Source organism: Terrapene carolina, unplaced genomic scaffold, assembly GCF_002925995.2.
Source record: "Terrapene carolina triunguis isolate 2854851 unplaced genomic scaffold, T_m_triunguis-2.0 Scaffold68, whole genome shotgun sequence".
NCBI classification, from domain to species: Eukaryota; Metazoa; Chordata; order Testudines; family Emydidae; genus Terrapene; species Terrapene triunguis.
Genome location: NW_020664419.1, coordinates 24,595,199 through 24,615,343, shown reverse-complemented (window position 1 = coordinate 24,615,343; position 20,145 = coordinate 24,595,199). Strand labels below are relative to the sequence as shown.

At 39.0% G+C, this 20,145-nt stretch overlaps 1 protein-coding gene across 2 annotated transcripts in view; it reads right to left on the bottom strand.

Moving 5' to 3' along the window:
* LOC112107197 (maltase-glucoamylase, intestinal-like) overlaps positions 1-20,145 on the bottom strand; it is a 102,374-nt gene that overhangs the window by 69,688 nt on the left and 12,541 nt on the right. For both annotated transcript variants that reach the window (XM_026648971.1, XM_026648972.1), the window contains exons 3-7: positions 19,909-20,014; positions 19,659-19,807; positions 9,494-9,662; positions 8,694-8,790; positions 7,650-7,762 (exon numbers count right to left, since the gene is read on the bottom strand). In XM_026648971.1, the coding sequence (XP_026504756.1) occupies positions 7,650-7,762; positions 8,694-8,790; positions 9,494-9,662; positions 19,659-19,807; positions 19,909-20,014 (634 nt within the window). The remainder of the gene's footprint in view (positions 1-7,649; positions 7,763-8,693; positions 8,791-9,493; positions 9,663-19,658; positions 19,808-19,908; positions 20,015-20,145) is intronic.

Sequence of the window (20,145 nt, the reverse complement as noted above, 5' to 3'; positions counted from 1 at the left end):
GATATTTTCAACAAATTCTAGATATGAATCTAGATCTAATTAAACAAACACACCAGGAAGTTCTGCTTCAGGATATTGACTCTTGCTTCAATTTTCCCCTTTCTTTCTACTCAGGATTGGTTTGCTGCTCTTGATCTCAAGGATGATTACTTCCATATTCCTATTCAATCTTCTCACAGGAAATACCTTTCTTTTGCCCTCAGTCAGAACCATTTCCAATACAAAGTTCTCCCCCTTGGCCTTTCTGCTGAACCCAGAGCTTTTTATAAAATGCCTTTCTGTAATAGCAGCCTTCCTCAGAAGACAAGAAATTTTCATTTTTCCATATGCCAGCAACTGGTAGTCATTCTTTTCACACAGTCTCTGTTCCAAAAACTAGGTTTTCTGATAAACAAGAACAAATCTATAATGTACCCAACAAAAACAAACAAACAATCTCTTTCACAGGAGCAATTCTTGACTCCAGATTAGTGAGAGCTTACCTTATAGAGGACAAATTCCAAAAACTGAAATCCACCACACAATGCTTATTTCTGCAACCAATACAGGCAGTACTATTCTTCCTCCCCTTTCTGGATCTTATGGCATCAACAATCTATGTTACACCTTACGCAAGGCTCAGAATGAGTCTTCTTCAACACTGGGTGTCAAGAAATTTCAAGCCAATAATGTGCAGTATGCACATGATGCTTACAGTCCCAGCGAAGGTCTCAAATGCTCTCCTGTGGAGACTGAAGCCCATGAATCTACTGAAAAGAGTGATGTTCAATCCCTTGCCTCTTTCAGTAACAGCTAGAAGACCAGTTGGGGTGCGCATCTCAGCACATTAATGGCAAGGAGTCTGTGGAATCTGCAACAATTATAACTTCACATCAATGTTTGTTTAACACTCAAATCCTTCCTTCCCCAAATTCAGGACTCTGTGGTTCAAGTTGCCAAGGACAATGACAGCAATGTAGTATGTAAATAAACAGATCATCACAACTTTGCCGAGAAGCAATAAAACTATGGGACTGGTGTATGTCAGGAAATTTATTTAACTGCATTGCATATAGCAGAATCTCAGAACCAACTAGTGGATCTACTGAGCAGGGACTCTTTGCAGAGTCATAAATGGTCTCTGAAGCAATCAGTGATTCAGGACATCTTCAATCCTTGGGAATTTCCAAGCATAGACCTCTTTGCCATCAGCCTCAATATTAAATACTACTTTTGTTCAAGAGCAAGGTTGAACAAAGTAGTGCTCTGACTGCACCCTAAATTTTTACTTAAAGTAATTTCTGATTTTCATGTTCATCAATGTATTAGCTGATGTATTAACCTTCCAGTATTCTTTTGAAAACCTCATAAGAGTGAATCAAAGTTACATTGTTTGGATGTTAAAAGAGTTTTAACTAATTATTTGGATAGAACAAAAATATTCAGGATTGCTCATAAACTGTTTCCTATTCAGATAATTATAAAGGAAAAGCTTTTTCTGCTTAAACTAGATGGGTCATAGAAGAGAGTATAAGAAAGTATCACAATCGCTTCCTGCTGCTATTAAAACCCATTCTACCAGGGCAGTTGCTACTTCAGCAGCATACTTCAAACACCTCCCATTAATAGAAATTTGTAAAGCAGCCAAAAGGAGCTCAATACATCCTTTTACTAAAGATTATGCATTAGACATAGCTGCTAGGTCTGATGCACAGTTTGGCAGGACAGTTCTCCAATCTCTATTTAATTAGAACATCTTGTCCCACCAGCCATTTTACTATATACTGTTTGCCAAACTATTGCCAAGAGTGGGAATATGCAGAGGACACTTGAAGAAGAAATGAAGGTTACTTACTTGTAAACTAGGTTCTTCAAGATGGACTCTGCACATTTGCATCCCCCCACCCTCCTTCCCTTCTTCTGTGGAAGTAACAGAGGCAGGATCAGCTGCTGTGCCCCCTTTTACAGCCGTGCCCTCAGAACCTGCTGAAATGCTGAGGGCAGAGGCAGAAGGGAGCATGCGAGTGCTAACACCAGAGGCACTGCTTACCCCAGGGACCACCATTCAGCTGCACTGGTCAGCACCTATTCCAAGAGGGGGAATGTGCTGGGTCCATCTCAAAGATCCTTGGTTACAAGTAAGTAACCTTCATTTTCCTAAAAACTGCCAGTATAGCCCTTGTGTTGGGTTCCTGATATCTTCGGCTTTAACCCTGAGGAGTCTGGATGTACCCCTGTGTTTTGCATGCACTAATATTGCAATTACACACTCTACCACCCAGCACTTTGTCATGTGTATGTGCTCCTTTGGTGTTTCTTTATGGAGTCTCTTCCATGGCACTGCTGAGTCAGTAATTGTCTGTGCAGGAGCACAATTAATAAACCTCCTGGCCTTTAATAACCAGGAGAACCAAGTGACCTGCCACTTCTTTTGAAGCAGTTCTCAGACCACTGAATAGCAATTGCTCCTCACATTCCCAAACAGGCTATTTATTTATATGAGTTCGCTGCCCAGTTGGGAATGTGTTTAATGAGGAGGGGAGCAAACCAGCAGCAAGCAGTGATTCTCCCTTCATTAGAGACGGGCAAATATGGTTTTATAGTGTCTGCAGTCTCCAATCCAATTACATGGGTTTTCATTAGCAAAATTTAGTCTAACTGCTCTAAAAACAGCATGTGATTCCATCTGTGAATGAAGGTGTGAACCTTTCAAAGCTTAGTTAATATCTCTGAATCCTGACAGACGCAAAGGTCCCCAAACATTTCCCTCTATGCTGTCCCTGGTTTGTTTTCTCAACCCATAATTTTCAAATGCAGTTTTTGTATCTTAGTGAAACTTGTAAAATAATCAAAGCCCAGAGAAGCATAATACAGAAATGGTTCAGACAGGTTTCTTACTAATTATTTTGTTCTTCTACTTTACAGTTCATTCCTGCTCCCAACACTTTACTGTTTTAGAAAATGATCAGAGTACTATGTTGTGTGGCTATGTTGTGTGACTAGGATTAAATTCCAAACCATGCTATTATACTCTAGTACAATAGATCACTACAAGCTGCTCTAACTTACGCCTGGCTGCCCATGGCCCAATGGACTATTCCAGCACCCAGGAACAAATGGAATGCCAGCGTGCTCCAGCTACATCCCCATTTCACAGGCCACACGCCCTATGCCAGGAAATGTGGGTGGGTGGCAAACAGCCACTAGACCAGCTCTGTCCCACCCCGGGGTTCCTGCTGCACAGGGGAATTCACCAGCTTTGCAGCCTCTTTTTTGCGATGATTTGCAATGCAGTGGCATTGTAATTGAAAGAATTGAACAACTTGTTTGAGGGCACACACTGCAGCTTTTCTGCCTCACAATTGTGGGTGCACCATGTTTAGTGCATTGTAGGAAAATCTGGGCAGCAGTGGATAGAGCATCCCGAGGACACATACACAGAGAGTGGTGATTCAGCAACACTTGGAGACTAGCACTCTGAGATGTCCTACTATACATGCAGCTAGTTGGAAGGAAGACCAGCCAAATAAGCTACATAGCTTAGTTAGGAATTCCTGTCTGTCCAGAAAACTAACAATTTTGAAAACTGATTACAGTAAGGAACCCATGTGCTAGGACAGGCTTCTATCTGTCTCCCACAATTTTTACATGGCCCCATCATTGTAATTTCTGAATGCTTAAGCTTTCAACAAGGGGAATGCATGATTAGCAGCCACAGCGCCTGGCTGCATTAGTAATGTTGCATGTGCACATAAGGTGTGTTTAGAGCTAAGTATTTCACTAACTGGTTAAAAAAAAATCCTTTAAAAGTTATATTGTAAACAAGACCTTGTGGACGATACCAAACTGGGAGGGGTTGCAAGTGCTTTGGAGGATAGGATCATAATTCAAAATGATCTGGACAAACTGGAGAAATGGTCTGAAGTAAATAGGATGAAATTCAATAAGGACAAATGCAAAGTACTCCACTTAGGAAGGAACAATCAGCTGCACACATACAAAATGGGAAATGACTGTCTAGGAAGGAGTACTGCGGAAAGGGATCTGGGGGTCATAGTGGATCACAAGCTAAATATGAGTCAACAATGCAACACTGCTGCAAAAAAAATGAACATCATTCTGGGATGTAATAGCAGGAGTGTTGTGAGCAAGACACAAGAAGCAGTTCTTCCACTCTACTCTACGCTGATTAGGCCTCAACAGGAGTATTGTGTCCAGTTCTGGGTGCCACATTTCAGGAAAGATGTGGACAAATTGGAGAAAGTCAAGAGAAGAGCAACAAAAATGTTTAAAGGTCCAGAAACCATGACCTGTGAGGGAAGATTAAACAAACTCATTTTTTTCTGTCTGTAGAAGAGAAGACTGAGAGGAGACATGATAACAGTTTTCAAGTACATAAAAGGTTGTTACAAGGAGAAGGGAGAAAAAATGTTCTCCTTAACCTCTGAGGATAGGACAAGAAGCAATGGGCTTAAATTGCAGGAAGGGAGGTTTAGGTTGGACATTAGGAAAAATTCCTAACTGTCAGGGTGGTTAAGCACTGGAATAAATTGCCTAGGGAGGTTGTGGAATCTACATCATTGGAGATTTTTAAGACCGGGTTAGACAAACACCTGTCAGGGATGGTCTAGATAATACTTAGTTCTTCCATGAGTGCAGGTGACTGGACTAGATGACTTCTCGAGGTCCCTTCCAGTCCTAGGATTCTATGATTATTTAAACAAAGCACAATATACAACACTGGTCCCCACAGTTATGGTAGCTAATCAACCAAATCAAACCAAGTTCTTTTTCCTTCATGCAATTTTAGAGGATCCCTTTCCCCTTGGCAGAAACAAAAACAGAAAGATCTTGCCCTTTCTGGAACACTAATGTAATCCATTGGTCAGTATGTGTTACAGGTCTTCCTCTGTGCCTGATCTGCAGAAGAGATGAGTCTATTATAGCCCAGCTAGAGACCCAGGATTCTTTGTCTCAAGCTGTAGCAGCTTATGCTTTTACCTCTGGAGGTCCAATCATCGGAGTGTTGGCCAAGAGGGCAACCATCAGACAAACAGAGAATAAACAGAGTTCTCTCCTTACCGGAGTGCAAGCTGAGTTATCCAGTCCCACTGTAGGAAAAGAGTAATATTTCCCCACTACAACCCATCCTTTTTCTATTTTTACATAAATCTTGCAGTTGGTCCCTGTAGCTGAAATATGTTGATTTTGCAACATGAATAAATGGGGACTAAGATATTACCAACAAACTTTGTTCCTCTTGGTCATATGGGGAGAACATTAATGTATTTCTAGGCCACTGATCATCATAGTATCTGATTTAATCCAGATCTGTGGTATAGAAACACTATTGTATTAATCAAGTGTTTCCCCAAAATGCATTTGTGGTAGGCTTCCCGTATATTATGGGTAGGGCCCCTACCAAATTCACAGTCCATTTCAGAGTCATAGGATTTTAAAAATAGTAAATTTCATGATTTCAGTATTTAAATCTGAAATTTCACAGTAATTGTAGGGGTCCTGACCCAAAAAGGAGTTGCAGGTGGGAGGGGGGGATGTCACAAGGTTATTGTGTGTGTGTGGTGGTGGGGGGGGTGTGGTACTGCCTCCCTTACTTCTACGCTGCTGTTGGCGGTGGCACTGCCTTCAGAGCTGGGCAACTAGCCAACAGCCACCGCTTTCCTGCCGCTCAGCTCTGAAGGCAGCGCAGAAGTAAGAGTGGCAATATCACAACCCCCTTAAAATAACCTTGTGACCCCCCTACAACTGCTTTTTAGGTCAGGACCCCCAATTTGAGAAACTCTGGTCTCCCCATGAAATCTGTATAGTACAGGGTAAAAGCACACAAAAGACCAGATTTCACGGTCTTTTTTCATGGCCATGAATTTGGTAGGGCCCGAATTATGGGCCACCCTTTATGCTTGTTCTCTGCCATCCAGCACTTTGAACAAGAAGCTGGCTGTAGAGGGAAATCCTATTCAGTTTCAATCTCCTGCCAGCTCCAAGTGTAAAGTGCTTGATGCCAAAGGAAGATGACGCAGCTTATTCACAGAGAGGGAAACAAAGAAAGGAAGGGGGGGAGAAGAGGGGGGAGAAGGTGGCAGAAGAAACACCATGGATCTAAGTAGTGACATTCGTAATTTTTCTCCTGATAATTACAGTGGTTACCATTCAGATCTTTACAATTGGCTTTGCAAGCCATTAACATGGTATTGATTCTATTTCTTACAGGGAATATAGTGAATACCATAGTGATGTTATTTGTTTACAAAGGCAAAATTGTAAAGAATTTTGTAGCGACCACTAGATCTAGTGCAACAACATTTAGAGGGGAGCAACCAGAATGTGCATTTTGGTAACTCTATTGTATGAGATGAACAGATAAAAATTATTCTATGTATGAAGCTGCAGTGGGACAGATACATGTAAAGATAAGCCTGAATATTTCCCCTATTCTCTGCCTTCTGAGATACCTCCTTATGCTATTGATGCTCAGACAATATTTACTTTTGTATAAAACCCCTGGGGAAATCCTGTACATAGCTTCACCCTGCTCGTACCCCTCTTTGTACATCAGTTTGTTTCCTCAGCTGCAATGATAACTATAAGTTCATGTTAGAGATGGACCTGAATGTAAACTACCTTGAACCTTCAGGAAATTTGGATCCAGATCAGTTTGGGGTCTGTCTTCGTGTATTCAAATGAAGTCAAACACTATTGCTGATTTATATTATTAAGCAAAAATACCTGCTTTCATCATGTTAAAGGAACAGACTAATTTCTTCCTTATTGCTTCCCATGTTCACAAACTCTCTGACTCACACAACTGAGTGAAACAAAAATCAAAAAGGATTAGAATCTCTCCCTGACTTTCTCATCCGAATGCATAATGAATGCCTGTAGGAACTGGAACTTCTCCCATGAATCTGAGAATTTGCAGGTGGCAAAAAAGGAGCTGCAATCAGAACTTCAACACTGATGAGGATAAAATACTGTTAAAAGCTTTTTGTGCCTTGACAAATGTTACGATTATTGCCCTGTGCAAGAAAAGTACAGGGTAACCCCAGGAAGAGAGGAGGGGAGGGAATAAAAAATAAAAATTAATCCTAGACCTAGCAGACTTGGGCTAAACAGGGAGGAAAATTAAATCACTGGCCTATTGTGATCTTGGTTATGTCGTCTTGGGAGGTGATCATATACTGTTATAAGAACCCAGATATATTGATAGAGACAACTTTTCCTTCCTTTTCCTCTAGGAAAAGTCCTAGAGAACTTAAATAGAAATTCCATCCCTGCTATAGAATTCTACAATTTGATTCAAATGCCTATAGAAATGCCTATCACATTCACTATTAAATTATATAGATTCTTTGAACAATTTCTATTAGTCACATCCCTATTAAAGCCTGTAGGGTTTTTACAAAAACATTGCCCAGGCGGAGGTATAAAAGTTTTGCCAATAACTTTAGTGAGAACAAGTGAACCCTATATATGAGTAACGTGTGATTAAGTCTTCCTGTTTGCTCCCATTGGATCTAATCACATAAGCTTCAGTTTGATGTAAACATAACCGATGGACAAATTTATAATCAAATTATCTGACAATACAGATAACTAAGGGTTTCTTTACAGTACACAATCCTGTGTGCTGTAGCTAGTTCTCTACTAACCTCTGTGTATTGCTGTACTACGTTTTCAGGAGTTGGGCCAAGAAATACATAGAAGTCGAGGATCCCTCCGATGGTGCGGAAGGTTAAGGACGGATTTGGACTCAGAGTAATATCTGAAAGAAGAAAACAGAGGTGTTGCACACAGTACAAATTACCTCAGTGCCAGTCCTATGCATTTTGAACCCTTCAGTGCACAGCTGCTAAGTAGGTTAGCCAGCCATTTACTTTAAGCACATATCCCACCCACACAAACCACAGAACAAGTACAAATCGTCTATCTGCCAGCATCACAAAACAGAAACAGGCACCCTTGCAAGGCGGTCCTGTCTTGCAGGGATGGCACACTGTATGGACAAAGAGAAATAAGGAAATGTGTATAACAGTAGTAAGCTACCATGGCGCTGTGAGCTATATTTCCAGATTTATTCTATTTTGCACAGTAACAAATGCACATAAAATATATTGCAAGGTTTTGTGTTTCTTAATTTCACTTGTAGATGAAAGAACCACCAATGTGCATCTAAAGCTCCTCTATAGAATATATACGCATCTGATTTTTTACTGGAAGTCACTGCCTGCCAGAGAAATTGATTTCATAGCTTTAGTGAAGATTCCCCTTTTCAAAAATTACAGTATTAAATTAATACAGTGAGGTGACCATGGTAATGTGCAAAGCTATTTTTCTCAGAGTGAACACAGTACTAACCTAAATTGACTTGTTTTGCTGGTGTCAGTCCCAGAGGAAATTTCTATTGACTTCAACTTTCTCTACCGTTACATTTAGTTTTAAAAAGTTAATCAATCATATAATTTTAGTTGAAAGTGTATATTTTACCTTGTTTTACAGTAATTGCAATGAAGGCTCTTTGAGAACATAATAATTGTCCCTGAAAACTCACTTATGATATGTGTAATATTTTAGGAATCCTGTCATATATTTGTACGTTTAAAAGTCATTAGTAAAAAGAGTTATTTATCTATAGCAGAAACAATTTAACATCTCTATACTTAATCTACATATGTACGGATAATATACTGTATTACCTTGTGCATTGGAGTTCAGTAAGAGGATACCATGAGTATTTGAGTCTCTCTCTATGCACATATAAAAAGGATGAACTCCATAAAGATTGGCAAATGTCTGAAACATCAAAAATGGATTATATATAGCTTGTTTTGCCAATTGTTCACAATCTTTATCGTCCAGAAACACATACACATTTATTAGTTCATAGCTGAAATGGGTTATTTGCATCCGAACTAATGTAAAGCTCCATCAATAGAACAAGAGATATTTTTAGCCTCAACATTGTCACTTTTATCTTACCTTATTTAAACTCTTAGCCATGGACTATAGTACTCTGGCATTCAGTCAAATGCTCCCGAGTGACCAGGCTAAGAAATTCACTGCTGGTGAGAATATATCAATGACAGGCCAGCATTTAAGCTGCAACTCAGCCAAGCATTTAAGAATGTGCCTAACTTTAATCCCCTTGAAGTCATTCTTAAATGCTTGGATGTATAGGGATGAACTTAAGCATGAGCTTAAATACTATGCTGAATCAGAGCCTTGACACATGGAATATCTTTTACTAGGAACGTAGAATGTTTCTTATGCCAAGTTTCCAAATCATTGTAAAATACCCAGTGATTTTACTGTTTAGCTAATTACATTTTGTTGCATTTCCATAACATTTTATGAAACCCATTTTATGTTCTTTCCCGTTAATTCATAATTAACACCTCTTGTCATGTAGTGATGCTCTTAATCTGGTATTACTGTATTTTGCCATTTCATTTTTAAAGTATGATCCCAGCACCAAATGCTGCATTAAATGACTTACCGTTGGTGGCTGGTCTCTGGAAAACATCCCATAATTAACAAAATTCATATTGTGCTTAAAGGATGGATGTTCATGTTCACCAAATCCATAAACAGAGGTGGATGGCACAGTGGTGGTAATCTGCAGATACTGTTTGGAAAAAATTAAATCTCCAAGTGATGTGTCCCACCTGTGTCAAATACAGAGTCTGAACATGATTAGTTTGCTCATGCCTTATATTCATAACTTTAACATCAAGTTGGAATACTTGGAAATTTTGTTGCATTTCTTGCAATAGTAACATATACAAATGCAATTTACAAATTAATTCTATGTGTGCTTCTAATGTACTTAAACATATATATTATATAAGGATAACTGAGGTAAGAGGAAGGCATTATATAAAGTACTGTCACTGAAATAAGCAGTTGCTCTTGCTATCTCTATGACCAGTGGCGCATATTGAAGACTTATCACATGGTGGTGTCTACGTCACTAACAATAACAACATTTAGTAGCAATCATCTTTTATTAGTGTGCGAAGTCCCATTGAAATTAATGGGATTACTCGTGTGCTTAAACTAAAGCATATGCTTTGTTGGATCAGGGCTGAGGGTTTGATCAGAGTTAGATCACTGACTAACAGATGTGAGGGTGCATAGCACCCCACAAGACCAGGTCCTTAAATGACAGCTTTCTCTAGTCTGTGACTTCATAATACCTGCATAAACAGATCAAATTTGTTCTAAACAAAGGACATTTATAGATATTTTTATATTTATGATTCTTTCTTGTTTCTTTCATTAGTTTTATGCATTTATTTCTACTGAATTATCTATGAACAAATACACATTTTAATTCAGTGTTACTTCATGTTTGCTGTTAGTAATGCTATAATGAGCTGTATATATACTCTCAAAGTACATTGTACCACTATATGACATGAATACCAAACTTATATATCACTGCTGAACTGTGATTTCGTTACAATAAATTAAAATAAATGAACCAAAACCACAGGGGGTGGTAGCGATGCTACTTTCATAGATCACAAGGCCAGACGGACCACTGTGATCATCTAGTCTGACTTCCTGTGTACACAGGCCACAGATCTTCCCCAAAGTAATTCCTAGTGGCTAGTGAATATATTTTAGAAAAACATCCAATCTTGATTTTAAAATGGTCAGTGACGAACAATCCACCACAACCCATGGTAAATTGTTCCAATGGTTAATTATGCTCACTGTTAAAATGTACACCTCTTTCCTGCGTGAATATAAATACAAATATAAATATTAAATACAGTAATATAAATTATTTGTTATCAGAGGTTTTGGTAAAATGAAAATTATTGGCTAATTACCAAATTAGCCAATAAACTAATTATGTGGAAGGTTCTGTATATTAGCAGTGGGCATAGTACTATAGCTATTTACTGCAGCACACCTATAAACTATCCTGTTTGAGAGCCTGGGTTCATACTGTTTTCACCAGACCGAATTTATATTTCTTACCCTAGGACAAACTTTTTACTGTCGTGGGAAAGAGATTTGGGTTAAACAACTGGCCCTATGTGGCACTCCAGGCAGTACCCATGCTGCATCCTCCATCACTGGGAGAGCACAGACTCTTGCCCTTATGTAGAGCTGCAATGGGGGATGGGAAGGCTCCTTGTCCCTTCCCAGTCTAGTGCACATATGCAAGGGTTAAGTACAGTCTGGGCCTAGAGGGAGAAGCCAAGTATACCAAGCAATTATTGCAAATTAAGACAATGTATTTATTGGGCCTCGGTGTTTTGGCAGTACCACAGCTCTAACAAGCTGGAACAATGAGGATTTTATGTAACTGGTGACTTAATTGTTACACATCATGTTTGTGCCTTTGCCAATGGAAACCCTCAAGCCACTAGGAAAGGTGATTTTTTCTTTTTGCTTGGAAATATGTATAAAGTATCACCAAGAATTACAGGGGACCCTTTTAAAAACCAAGGCTTTTTTGTGAGAAGTTACCTTATATGGGAATAAGTATCAGCTCATGTGCTGTGTTCCTGGCAAAACTAACATGATCACCCAGTTCAGTCAGGTACTGGGTTTCCAGTGTCAATGTTCTGAGAAAAGGATGGTTGAAGAAGTAGAAAGCAAATGTAGCCAGAAAGAAAGATGTTGGGAAGAACTGGAATAACTGCCTTAGCCCATTGAGCACTCCGTGTGATGCCTACTCAGAGAATGTGAGGTTTCATATTTCCTGGTATCTGCATTCAAACACTGACATTTCCGATTTGAAAGTAATTAGCATTACCAAGGGATTACAAGGATTTGCTGTATTTTACAAAGGGTATTCCCTACACAATAGTGTCACTGCCGTGTTTTGGATCATAATTGCAGTGACTCTATTTTTCTACAATGGAACATGGAACATAGCGGCTCCTATATTGGGACACCAGTTGTTTTTTTTTTTATTAACCTACTATGTATTCACCTACTTCACGGCCATATGTTGAACTTCCCTAGGGATCCAAAGGAGTTATCACAAAGTAATCAACAAAATGGTGTCCCAATATAAGGGACTCACTCCCATCTCTCTCAAGCAGTCACCTTGCTGTGTACTTCAATCCCATTTATACACCATTTCCCATTTTGATCCGATATTTATGGTTTTTTTTCTGTCTTGCTTGTAGAGCACCAGTCACAACAGTAGGCAGGTGCCAAATGCAGTATTTAGTGTAGCATAATACCACCATCAGAAATAAGCCTCTGCTCTCTCTTTTCCTTAGCGTTAGGTAACTTCTGATTGCCGCCATTGCTTTCTTTTTTTTCCCTTCTCCCCTTTAAAAGGCAAAAAGACAGGACTTCCCTTTAAATCCTCCCTCCCCAAGCATTCTACAGCCCTGAGCCCTGCTATTACATTAATGCTGTAAGCTGCCATGATCCACTGCTTTACAACACTGCAATATTTTGAGGGTTATTTAGGTTAAAAAAAGACCATTTAAATGAGAGACCCACCTTTATCACTCTAAAAACCTTTGGATACAATAAAAGAAAAACGTTATATTTGCCTTGTGACAGTGTTTGTTTACTTCCATCTGCTTTAAAGCAGAATGAAAGCCAACAAAACAGAAGGAATATAAAACTATACAATGTTTGTAGGAATGTGCTTGATTCTCATTAAAAAATTACTTACCAACTACAATGATAAACTGAACAATATCCCCAGCCCCCTTTCCACGAATAAGGTCAGTCTAAGAAGTTTGTGTATTTGCACATAGATTGATTGGTTTGAGAGAATATTACATGGGAGAAAAGTCTAAAAAATTCAGATACAATATTCACCATCAACAATTCAGCATTTGCCATCAGTTACATGCAGCATTGTCTGTGAATATCAGAGCATCCCCCTCAACTCAGGAGATCTCCCTAGTAAAATGTTTGGAAAATGTTAACCTTTTAGTAGTTTCTATTGTATTTCCCAATCTTTGGAAGTATGAAGAGGCCAAGGTATTTTGATAGCTGTGATACTGCCTACTAACTGTAGTGCTGCCATTCCTTTAGGTATCACTTCTGAAAACAGGTGCTCCCTTCCAAAGACTGTGCATGAGGCTTAAGAATAAGCCTCTCTATTTATAGCCTCTCATCTGGAAGAAGACTGACTCAGGAGCCAAAGGGACAGCATGAAGTTTGCATTTCTGGCTGGCATTCGAGCTTGTAGCATGAGAACAAACAGTAGGTCCCCTTTGTGCTACCAGCTCAGAGTGCAACTATAATGGATCAGTGAAACGCCTTTGAAAATAAACAAATGAAATAATGCCTGGTTTATTTAAGGGATTAGTATATAATACCTTGTAGCATTTCAAGTATGACTAAAAGTCAGTGGAATCAGGTTTGTTAAATATGGCCACTTATTCTTTGAAATCAAAGCAATTATTAAATGTAAAAAAATTCCCTGGCCCAAGGACATTGTTACATGTCAATGAACATCTGGTGCTACTAAGAGGTCTTATAAACCTTCAGAGATTGGGTAAAATTTTCAAAAGCACCTAAGTGATTTAGAAGCCTAAATCCCATCTTAAAAAGCCACTTAGAATTTAGGAGCCTAAATCTCAAAAGGACATTCAATGAGGTTCCTAAATAATTTCTGAAAATGACACCTCCTCTCCAGTTTCCTCATCTTCACCTAACATCCTTGTGGCAATTCCAGGCATTGATAACTTGGAAGAGGAATACTCAGAAAGAGATTGGTATATCTCTAGCTTCCTTGTAATGTGAGTTAGTAAGTGGAAGCAGGGAGGAAAGTTAGCATCATGTGACCAGCAGGTTTTCCACAGAACACTAGTGGTCCATTGACCACAGTTCAAGAACTGCTGCGGTAATACCACTTTTGATAATTAATCACAAAATGTATTTACAATTATTGATTCTGTTCTGTTCAGGTTCTTCTACTGCACCCATCACCATAATATCAGAGCATTTTCCAGAAGTGCAATAACCCAGACAACAGCATTTTTGTTTTGAAAAGGAATTAGGCAAACATTACCTACGTCCCCCTTACCAGTGTATAAAAATTGTAATGATGATAACACCAAAAATACCCTGCAAGAATAATGGCTGTTACAAACTGGAAGCAAATATGAGCTACACAAGTTGCACACAGGTTGCCTATGTTACTTTCAGCAAAATTGCAGTACAATAGCTTTATAAATCATTCTGATAGCTTCCCTTCTAGAAAATTTTCTCATGAGAAGTGGTGTCTGTGCTTACTACAAGAATCAATACAAAAGCCAGCTGAACTCTGCAGCAGCAGTTTTGAAATTAGTGACAATCTTGATTAGGATTTGATTATTTGTTGCATGTCCTCCGAAGTGTGATAACTAACAAAGAATTGCATGCTCTTAATAGAGATATCAGAAAATGTGTCTGGCTTGGAAAGATGCTCTGTCTTGCATTATTCATATTCTATCATGCAAGAAAGATTGTTTGGAGCACAAGTATTAACACACTGGATCAGACACATGGGCCATCTAGTCCAGTATCCTGGTCTCCAACAATAGCCAGTGCCACATGCTTAAGAGGAAGGCATGAAACTTGTTTGTGGAGGAAGGTTTTTTGCTAATATTGTAGGAGAATTGGTTTGTGTTCTGAGTGATTTGGGTTGATAGCCTTTATAATTTTTTAATTAGCTGGTATGATTATAGCTGATTCTTATTATACAAATCTGTATCCTATCAAGCTCTCTGACTCAATAATATATTGTGAACTCCACAGGATAATTATACTTTGTGTAAAACATTATTTCTTTATGTTATTTTTATATTTGTTACCTTTAAATCTGATGGGTATTTGCTTGTTGTTCAACTCTGCTGAAACCAAATAGCCCCAATCTCTCCTCAAAGAGAAACCTCTCTATGCCTCTGATCATTTGCCCGTCTCTTTTCTATTGCTGCTGTACCCATGGAATGACCAAAAGGGAATATGGTGTTCAACATGACACCATATTATTGAGTAATATAATGGCATTATAATCTGTTCAGTTTTATTTTCTACCCCTCTCTTACAACAGCCTAACATTTTGACTGCCATTGGGCCCTGAGCAGATGTTTTCATGCCTCTCACAAAAGCTTCCCATGTATTACAAAGAGCTGTAGTAATGACTGTAAATAGTATTCAGGAACATATATATCCATCCCCTAAGTTTCCATCCTCTCCCATCTACAATATTTTCAAGTATGACGTTAGATAACTCCCCGTAAGGAGACCTTACGTACATATATGACAGAGATGGAAGGGATTTTTATACCCTATGGACACAAACACAGGCCTGATATCCTCTTCTTCTCCATCTATCATACTAATCCACTGTGATGGAATTTAAAGCATAAATACACATCTATTGCATCTGGGACAGAGACTGCAATATAAATGATGGATGAGAAACAAAAATATATAGATATTAACAAAAAATTCACAGTGATTCTTCTGCACAGAATATACTGTACTCTACATGGATTACATTCATGGCAATACCCCAGCATTTTGCTATAGGACTTGTGGGATTATAGGGACTTCTAAGCATTTTTAGTGGGGTTGTCCAAAACAGAAAAGCTGCTGACAGAGATAAAGTGCTCTGTGTGAACAAGTTTATGAAAATTTGGGATAGTTTTACAATGGAAGCTACAGTGGTGTATATGGATTTGTGTTGTCTAGACACCATTTATCATCTACTGAGACACTGGGAATGCAGCTCGGAAATGTGTAATTTGGCCTGGTTTGTTGTTATTGATTACTTTGAGCAATGTTGCTGTTTACAGAGAGATTAATGATCAGCTCAACTCTTTATTGGGATTCCAGGGATTTGATCTGCTGCAGCTGGATATGCAGGATTTTTTATGTTTTAAAAAGGGTTCTTCCCGAGTCTCTGCCTGTCCCCAGAACTTCCCAGAGAGGTGATTCCCAGGTGCGGAGGTGACTTTGTGTGCTAAAACCTGGAGCTACATTACCTTTAGCATGGATTTCACTCACAGATGGGGGGGGGGGGGATGATGCAATCCCTTCCAGCTCTACACCTGTCCCTCTTCCTACTTCCCCTGGGTGCTTCCCCCCACCCCATGCTGAAATCTGGTGGAGAAAGCATCTGACTCTTTCACTTCCTAGTGGAAAGGGCTATGAACAGAGGGTCTCCTCCACATGGTTAGCAGGATGATCAGGTTCATTTTCATATGAGCAGCTTGTGTAGGTTTAAAATAGACCCCCTGATTAAGCTGAATAGAGGGGTCCTTGGGAAGGCCCGGCTGAGTTGCCAGCTTTGGTAACAGAGAGTTTTCTGCAAGGCTGTGTCAGCAGGACAGAAGCACATTGGTTCACAGTGTAGTCTTGAATAGACAAAGAAAATTGCCCCTTGCTAACAATGGGTGTCATCAACAGGTGCCCAGCAAAGTCTAACGGCAATGGCCAAACCATGTTCAGCACAATTTTAGAAATGAGTTTTAATCACTGCTTCTGAAACTGTGTAGAACATAGCTCTGACAATGACAACACATGCAGACATGTCTGGCACCAGTTCAGCTGCACCTATTGCTCATACTAATCATCAGCAATGAGTAATTTTCTTAGACAAAGCTTTTTTGATGGTTGTTTGTGCAGCAGCAAAAGGGACAGAATACAAAGAATTGATTGCTCCATTTATAGGCTTGTTGCTTTAACCATTTTGGACTCCATTGCTTTGTCTGAACAAGAGGATTTTACCACTGGTTCAGCTGAGCCCATGTTACCTCTGGTGAGAGTCCTAATGTAGAGAAGGTTCCCATATGCCTAGACCCGTTTTTACCAACATGTTGGTAAAACTGCTTTCACCAGGTTTAAATAACATAGTAGTAAAAATGCCAGAAGCTACAGGAGTCTCTTCTACACTATGGCTCCTACTGCTTCTCTCACTGCTCCAACTACACTGGTGCCAACACTAGTGGGAATAATTTTGTAACATTTCCTGCTGTAGACACAGTTGCTACTATCAAATAAATAGCAAACATCATGGCTTCCAGATCTGGAAGTATGGAGTAAATTAACATGTTGAAAGGAGGATATGCACACAGCTCTCCTGAACTCTAATGGAAGTGGTGAGTGTAAATCCCTATAATGGGACAAAAAGAGATACTACTCAGCATCCAAATTCACCCATTTAGATTGGCTAGGATGTGTGAAGAGGTGCTTTTTTGTTAATCACACAGGGAATTCAGCTACAAAGAGGGGTACAGCTGTGAGAGGAATCTTTCCCTGCTGGAACGAGACCCTCCCATCTATAATCAACTTGCTGTGCCTTTTCCCAGAAACATAACATTTTCCTTTCTCATACACTATGTGCAAACATCAGTCTTGGCAATGATAATGTTTCATTAATAATAGTGTCTTCAGTTGCCGGATAAAGCCATTAACCATGGCAATATTAACATTTAATCGGGGTTTTTTTAATTGGGTGGATTTCAGAAGAGCTTCATCTCCTGGGGTAACACAGCATATGCTTTTCCAATGGCAATTTTTAACAGCAATGGATTTCTACTGAAATCTGAAGTATTGATACAGATATTAGCCAAGGCTGCCCTCTATCTTCCTCTCCTTTCAACACAGCCCATTCTTTCACAGAGCTTACACTGCCACTAAGTCCAAAGTTTCAAAAGTGAGCACTATATTTAGGAGTCCCTTTTTAGACAGATACTGCCTGATCTTCAAAAGCCCTTAGCTCTCAGCAGCTCCCATTGAGAACAATGGGTTCTACAAGGTAGGAGCTCTTTTGAAAATCTGCCAAATAGGGCCTGATTTTCAGAGTTGCTGAGCACCCACAGCTCCCACTGGAATTGTGTGGGCTCAGCACCTCTGAAAATAAATCCTGCAGGTATCTCAAGTTGAGACCCAATGACTGAGACCCTCAAAATTAGTAAACACTTTGGAATAACTGAGACTAAATTTCTGTGCTTAGCAAGTGTATGAGGGGGCTGGGGAGGAATGGGAATGGTATTATGAACCAGCTCGTAGTAATTTTTCAGTAAGCATTCCCCTCACATATCATAATTCCAATTAATAAGCCTTAATCAATCCTTACAATGAAAAGGGCTACCGAGATAATCTCTTGGATCAAGGAAAGGAAAATTTAACTGGAACCTGCTATCAACTCAAAGCCATTAAGTCTAACTGAGGAAGTAAGCAAATTTTTCCTATCTCACTGATACATAGAACACTAATTTACAGTACCCTGTAAAAAAAACAAAAAAAAAAAACAAAAAAAACCCCCAACTTTACAAAGTTGGCTATGAAGCTTGTAAAAGATGTCACACAAGATAGCTATTTAAAAGAGTGTCCAGCTAATTAAAAATAAAGCCCAGTGTTTACATTTGCAGACTCAAAATATTTTATAAACTGTATTCTCAAGGACAAATTCCTGACGAGACACAAGAGGTTGTAACACACAGTGAAAACAACCAAAACATGTTTTGAAACTGTTCAGTCTCCTCCCCATAAATTGGGACGCTCCATTCCTTGCCAGCAAAATGTTTATATTCTGAGTCTAACAACTAACATCTGAAAGATATGGGGTTTTATGTGTTTTGTTGTCAATATTCAGGTTTAAGTTTTTGTATGCAATTTTACAGAAATGATGGATAGAAATAACCAATGCCACATTCCAACAAACTTCTGAAAATGTGCTTGACATAAAATTCCTGTGAGCAGCAACATACTTTTTCTGTATTTTCTCTCCCAACATTCTCATACCTAGGGTACACACATTTTATATGATCTATTTATCTTGCTCCTCCTACCTGAGTCATCTAATGATACCACAGTCCAGTTTGTGACATCTTAATACATCATAACAACCAATCATATGATGGCAGTAACACTGGACTGTAGTCTCACTAAATGAAGCCAGCAAGAGCACGCTGATTAGAAAGGAGTAAGTTACTCATTCCATACAAATATCTTGGTAACCATCACTAAGTGGAAAATAAGCAAAGAAGAGTTTTATGATGTCAGAATGGCTGGAAAGTGACAATGTGAAATTTGTGGTGTTTGCTGATGTATAGACATTTCTCCTTAAGTAAAATATACCACACAAGTTGTACAATTCAATGCATATTTTTGAACTGTTTTATCACTATTTCTCTAGTTTCCTTGGGCCTACATTTTGAAAAGTGATTAGTGTTTATGGGGGTCCAACTTAAGACATTACAGGAGCCTAATTCTCAGAGGATGAGTGATTAGTACTTCCTGAAAACTAGGCCCCACTAAGATGTCTCAGGTTGGGCACTCAGAAATGCAGGTCCTCCAAACGCACTAGTCATGTTCCTTGGCACCATTTTATTGCATTGCAGACATACAGCATGCAGTACCAGCTAGATTTTTATTTGATAAGGAATAGCTCTTGAATCTCTGATCAATCTTTCCTTAATGTTTAAGTAACTCTTGCGTGTATATATATTTATGTTTATATTCAGCACTATGATAGGACTCCACTTCCTAATGGGACATGCCTTAATCTACTAGATGTCATGTGCATGTGTACATACACAAAATTCATGTTTGTGAGAGGAAGGAGCATTTCTCTCTGTTCGCCATGTTAAACCAAGCAATTATATATGTGAAATAGTTCTCATCTTGTCTTCCTTATTTTCTACACAAAACAATCTTAATATACTTGTACTCACAGCACTGTTCCTGTGCTTTTCCTTATGATTTTAAACTGAAAGGAGGGATGATTTATAAACTCGATGTCATAGCTGGTGTCAGCAGCAGCAGTGGATGGAGACTCAATCTTGAGTGGAACTTCAAATCGTTGGCTGTTAGGATCATAAATCTAAATCAAAGTGAGAGTAGGCACAAAGTTGTTGGTTGGTTAGTTAGCTTAAGTTTCTTGGACTTTGTTTAAAAAAACAGAACAACAACAACAAAACTTACCTTAAACCTGAGTCGGTCTTCCGTCTGGAACTCCACGTCCATGGCAACAGGAAAAATATCATTGCCGAACAGTGACATCATGGTATTACGTTTCATCAGCATTAACCTACAAACACACTTAATTACCACACACCAAAGTGCTCAAGCACAAGAACAGCCATATACAGGGCAAAACAGTGGAAAGGATTCAGCTTTATTAATCAATAGCAAATGTTTCTGGACAAGAACTTCCATAAG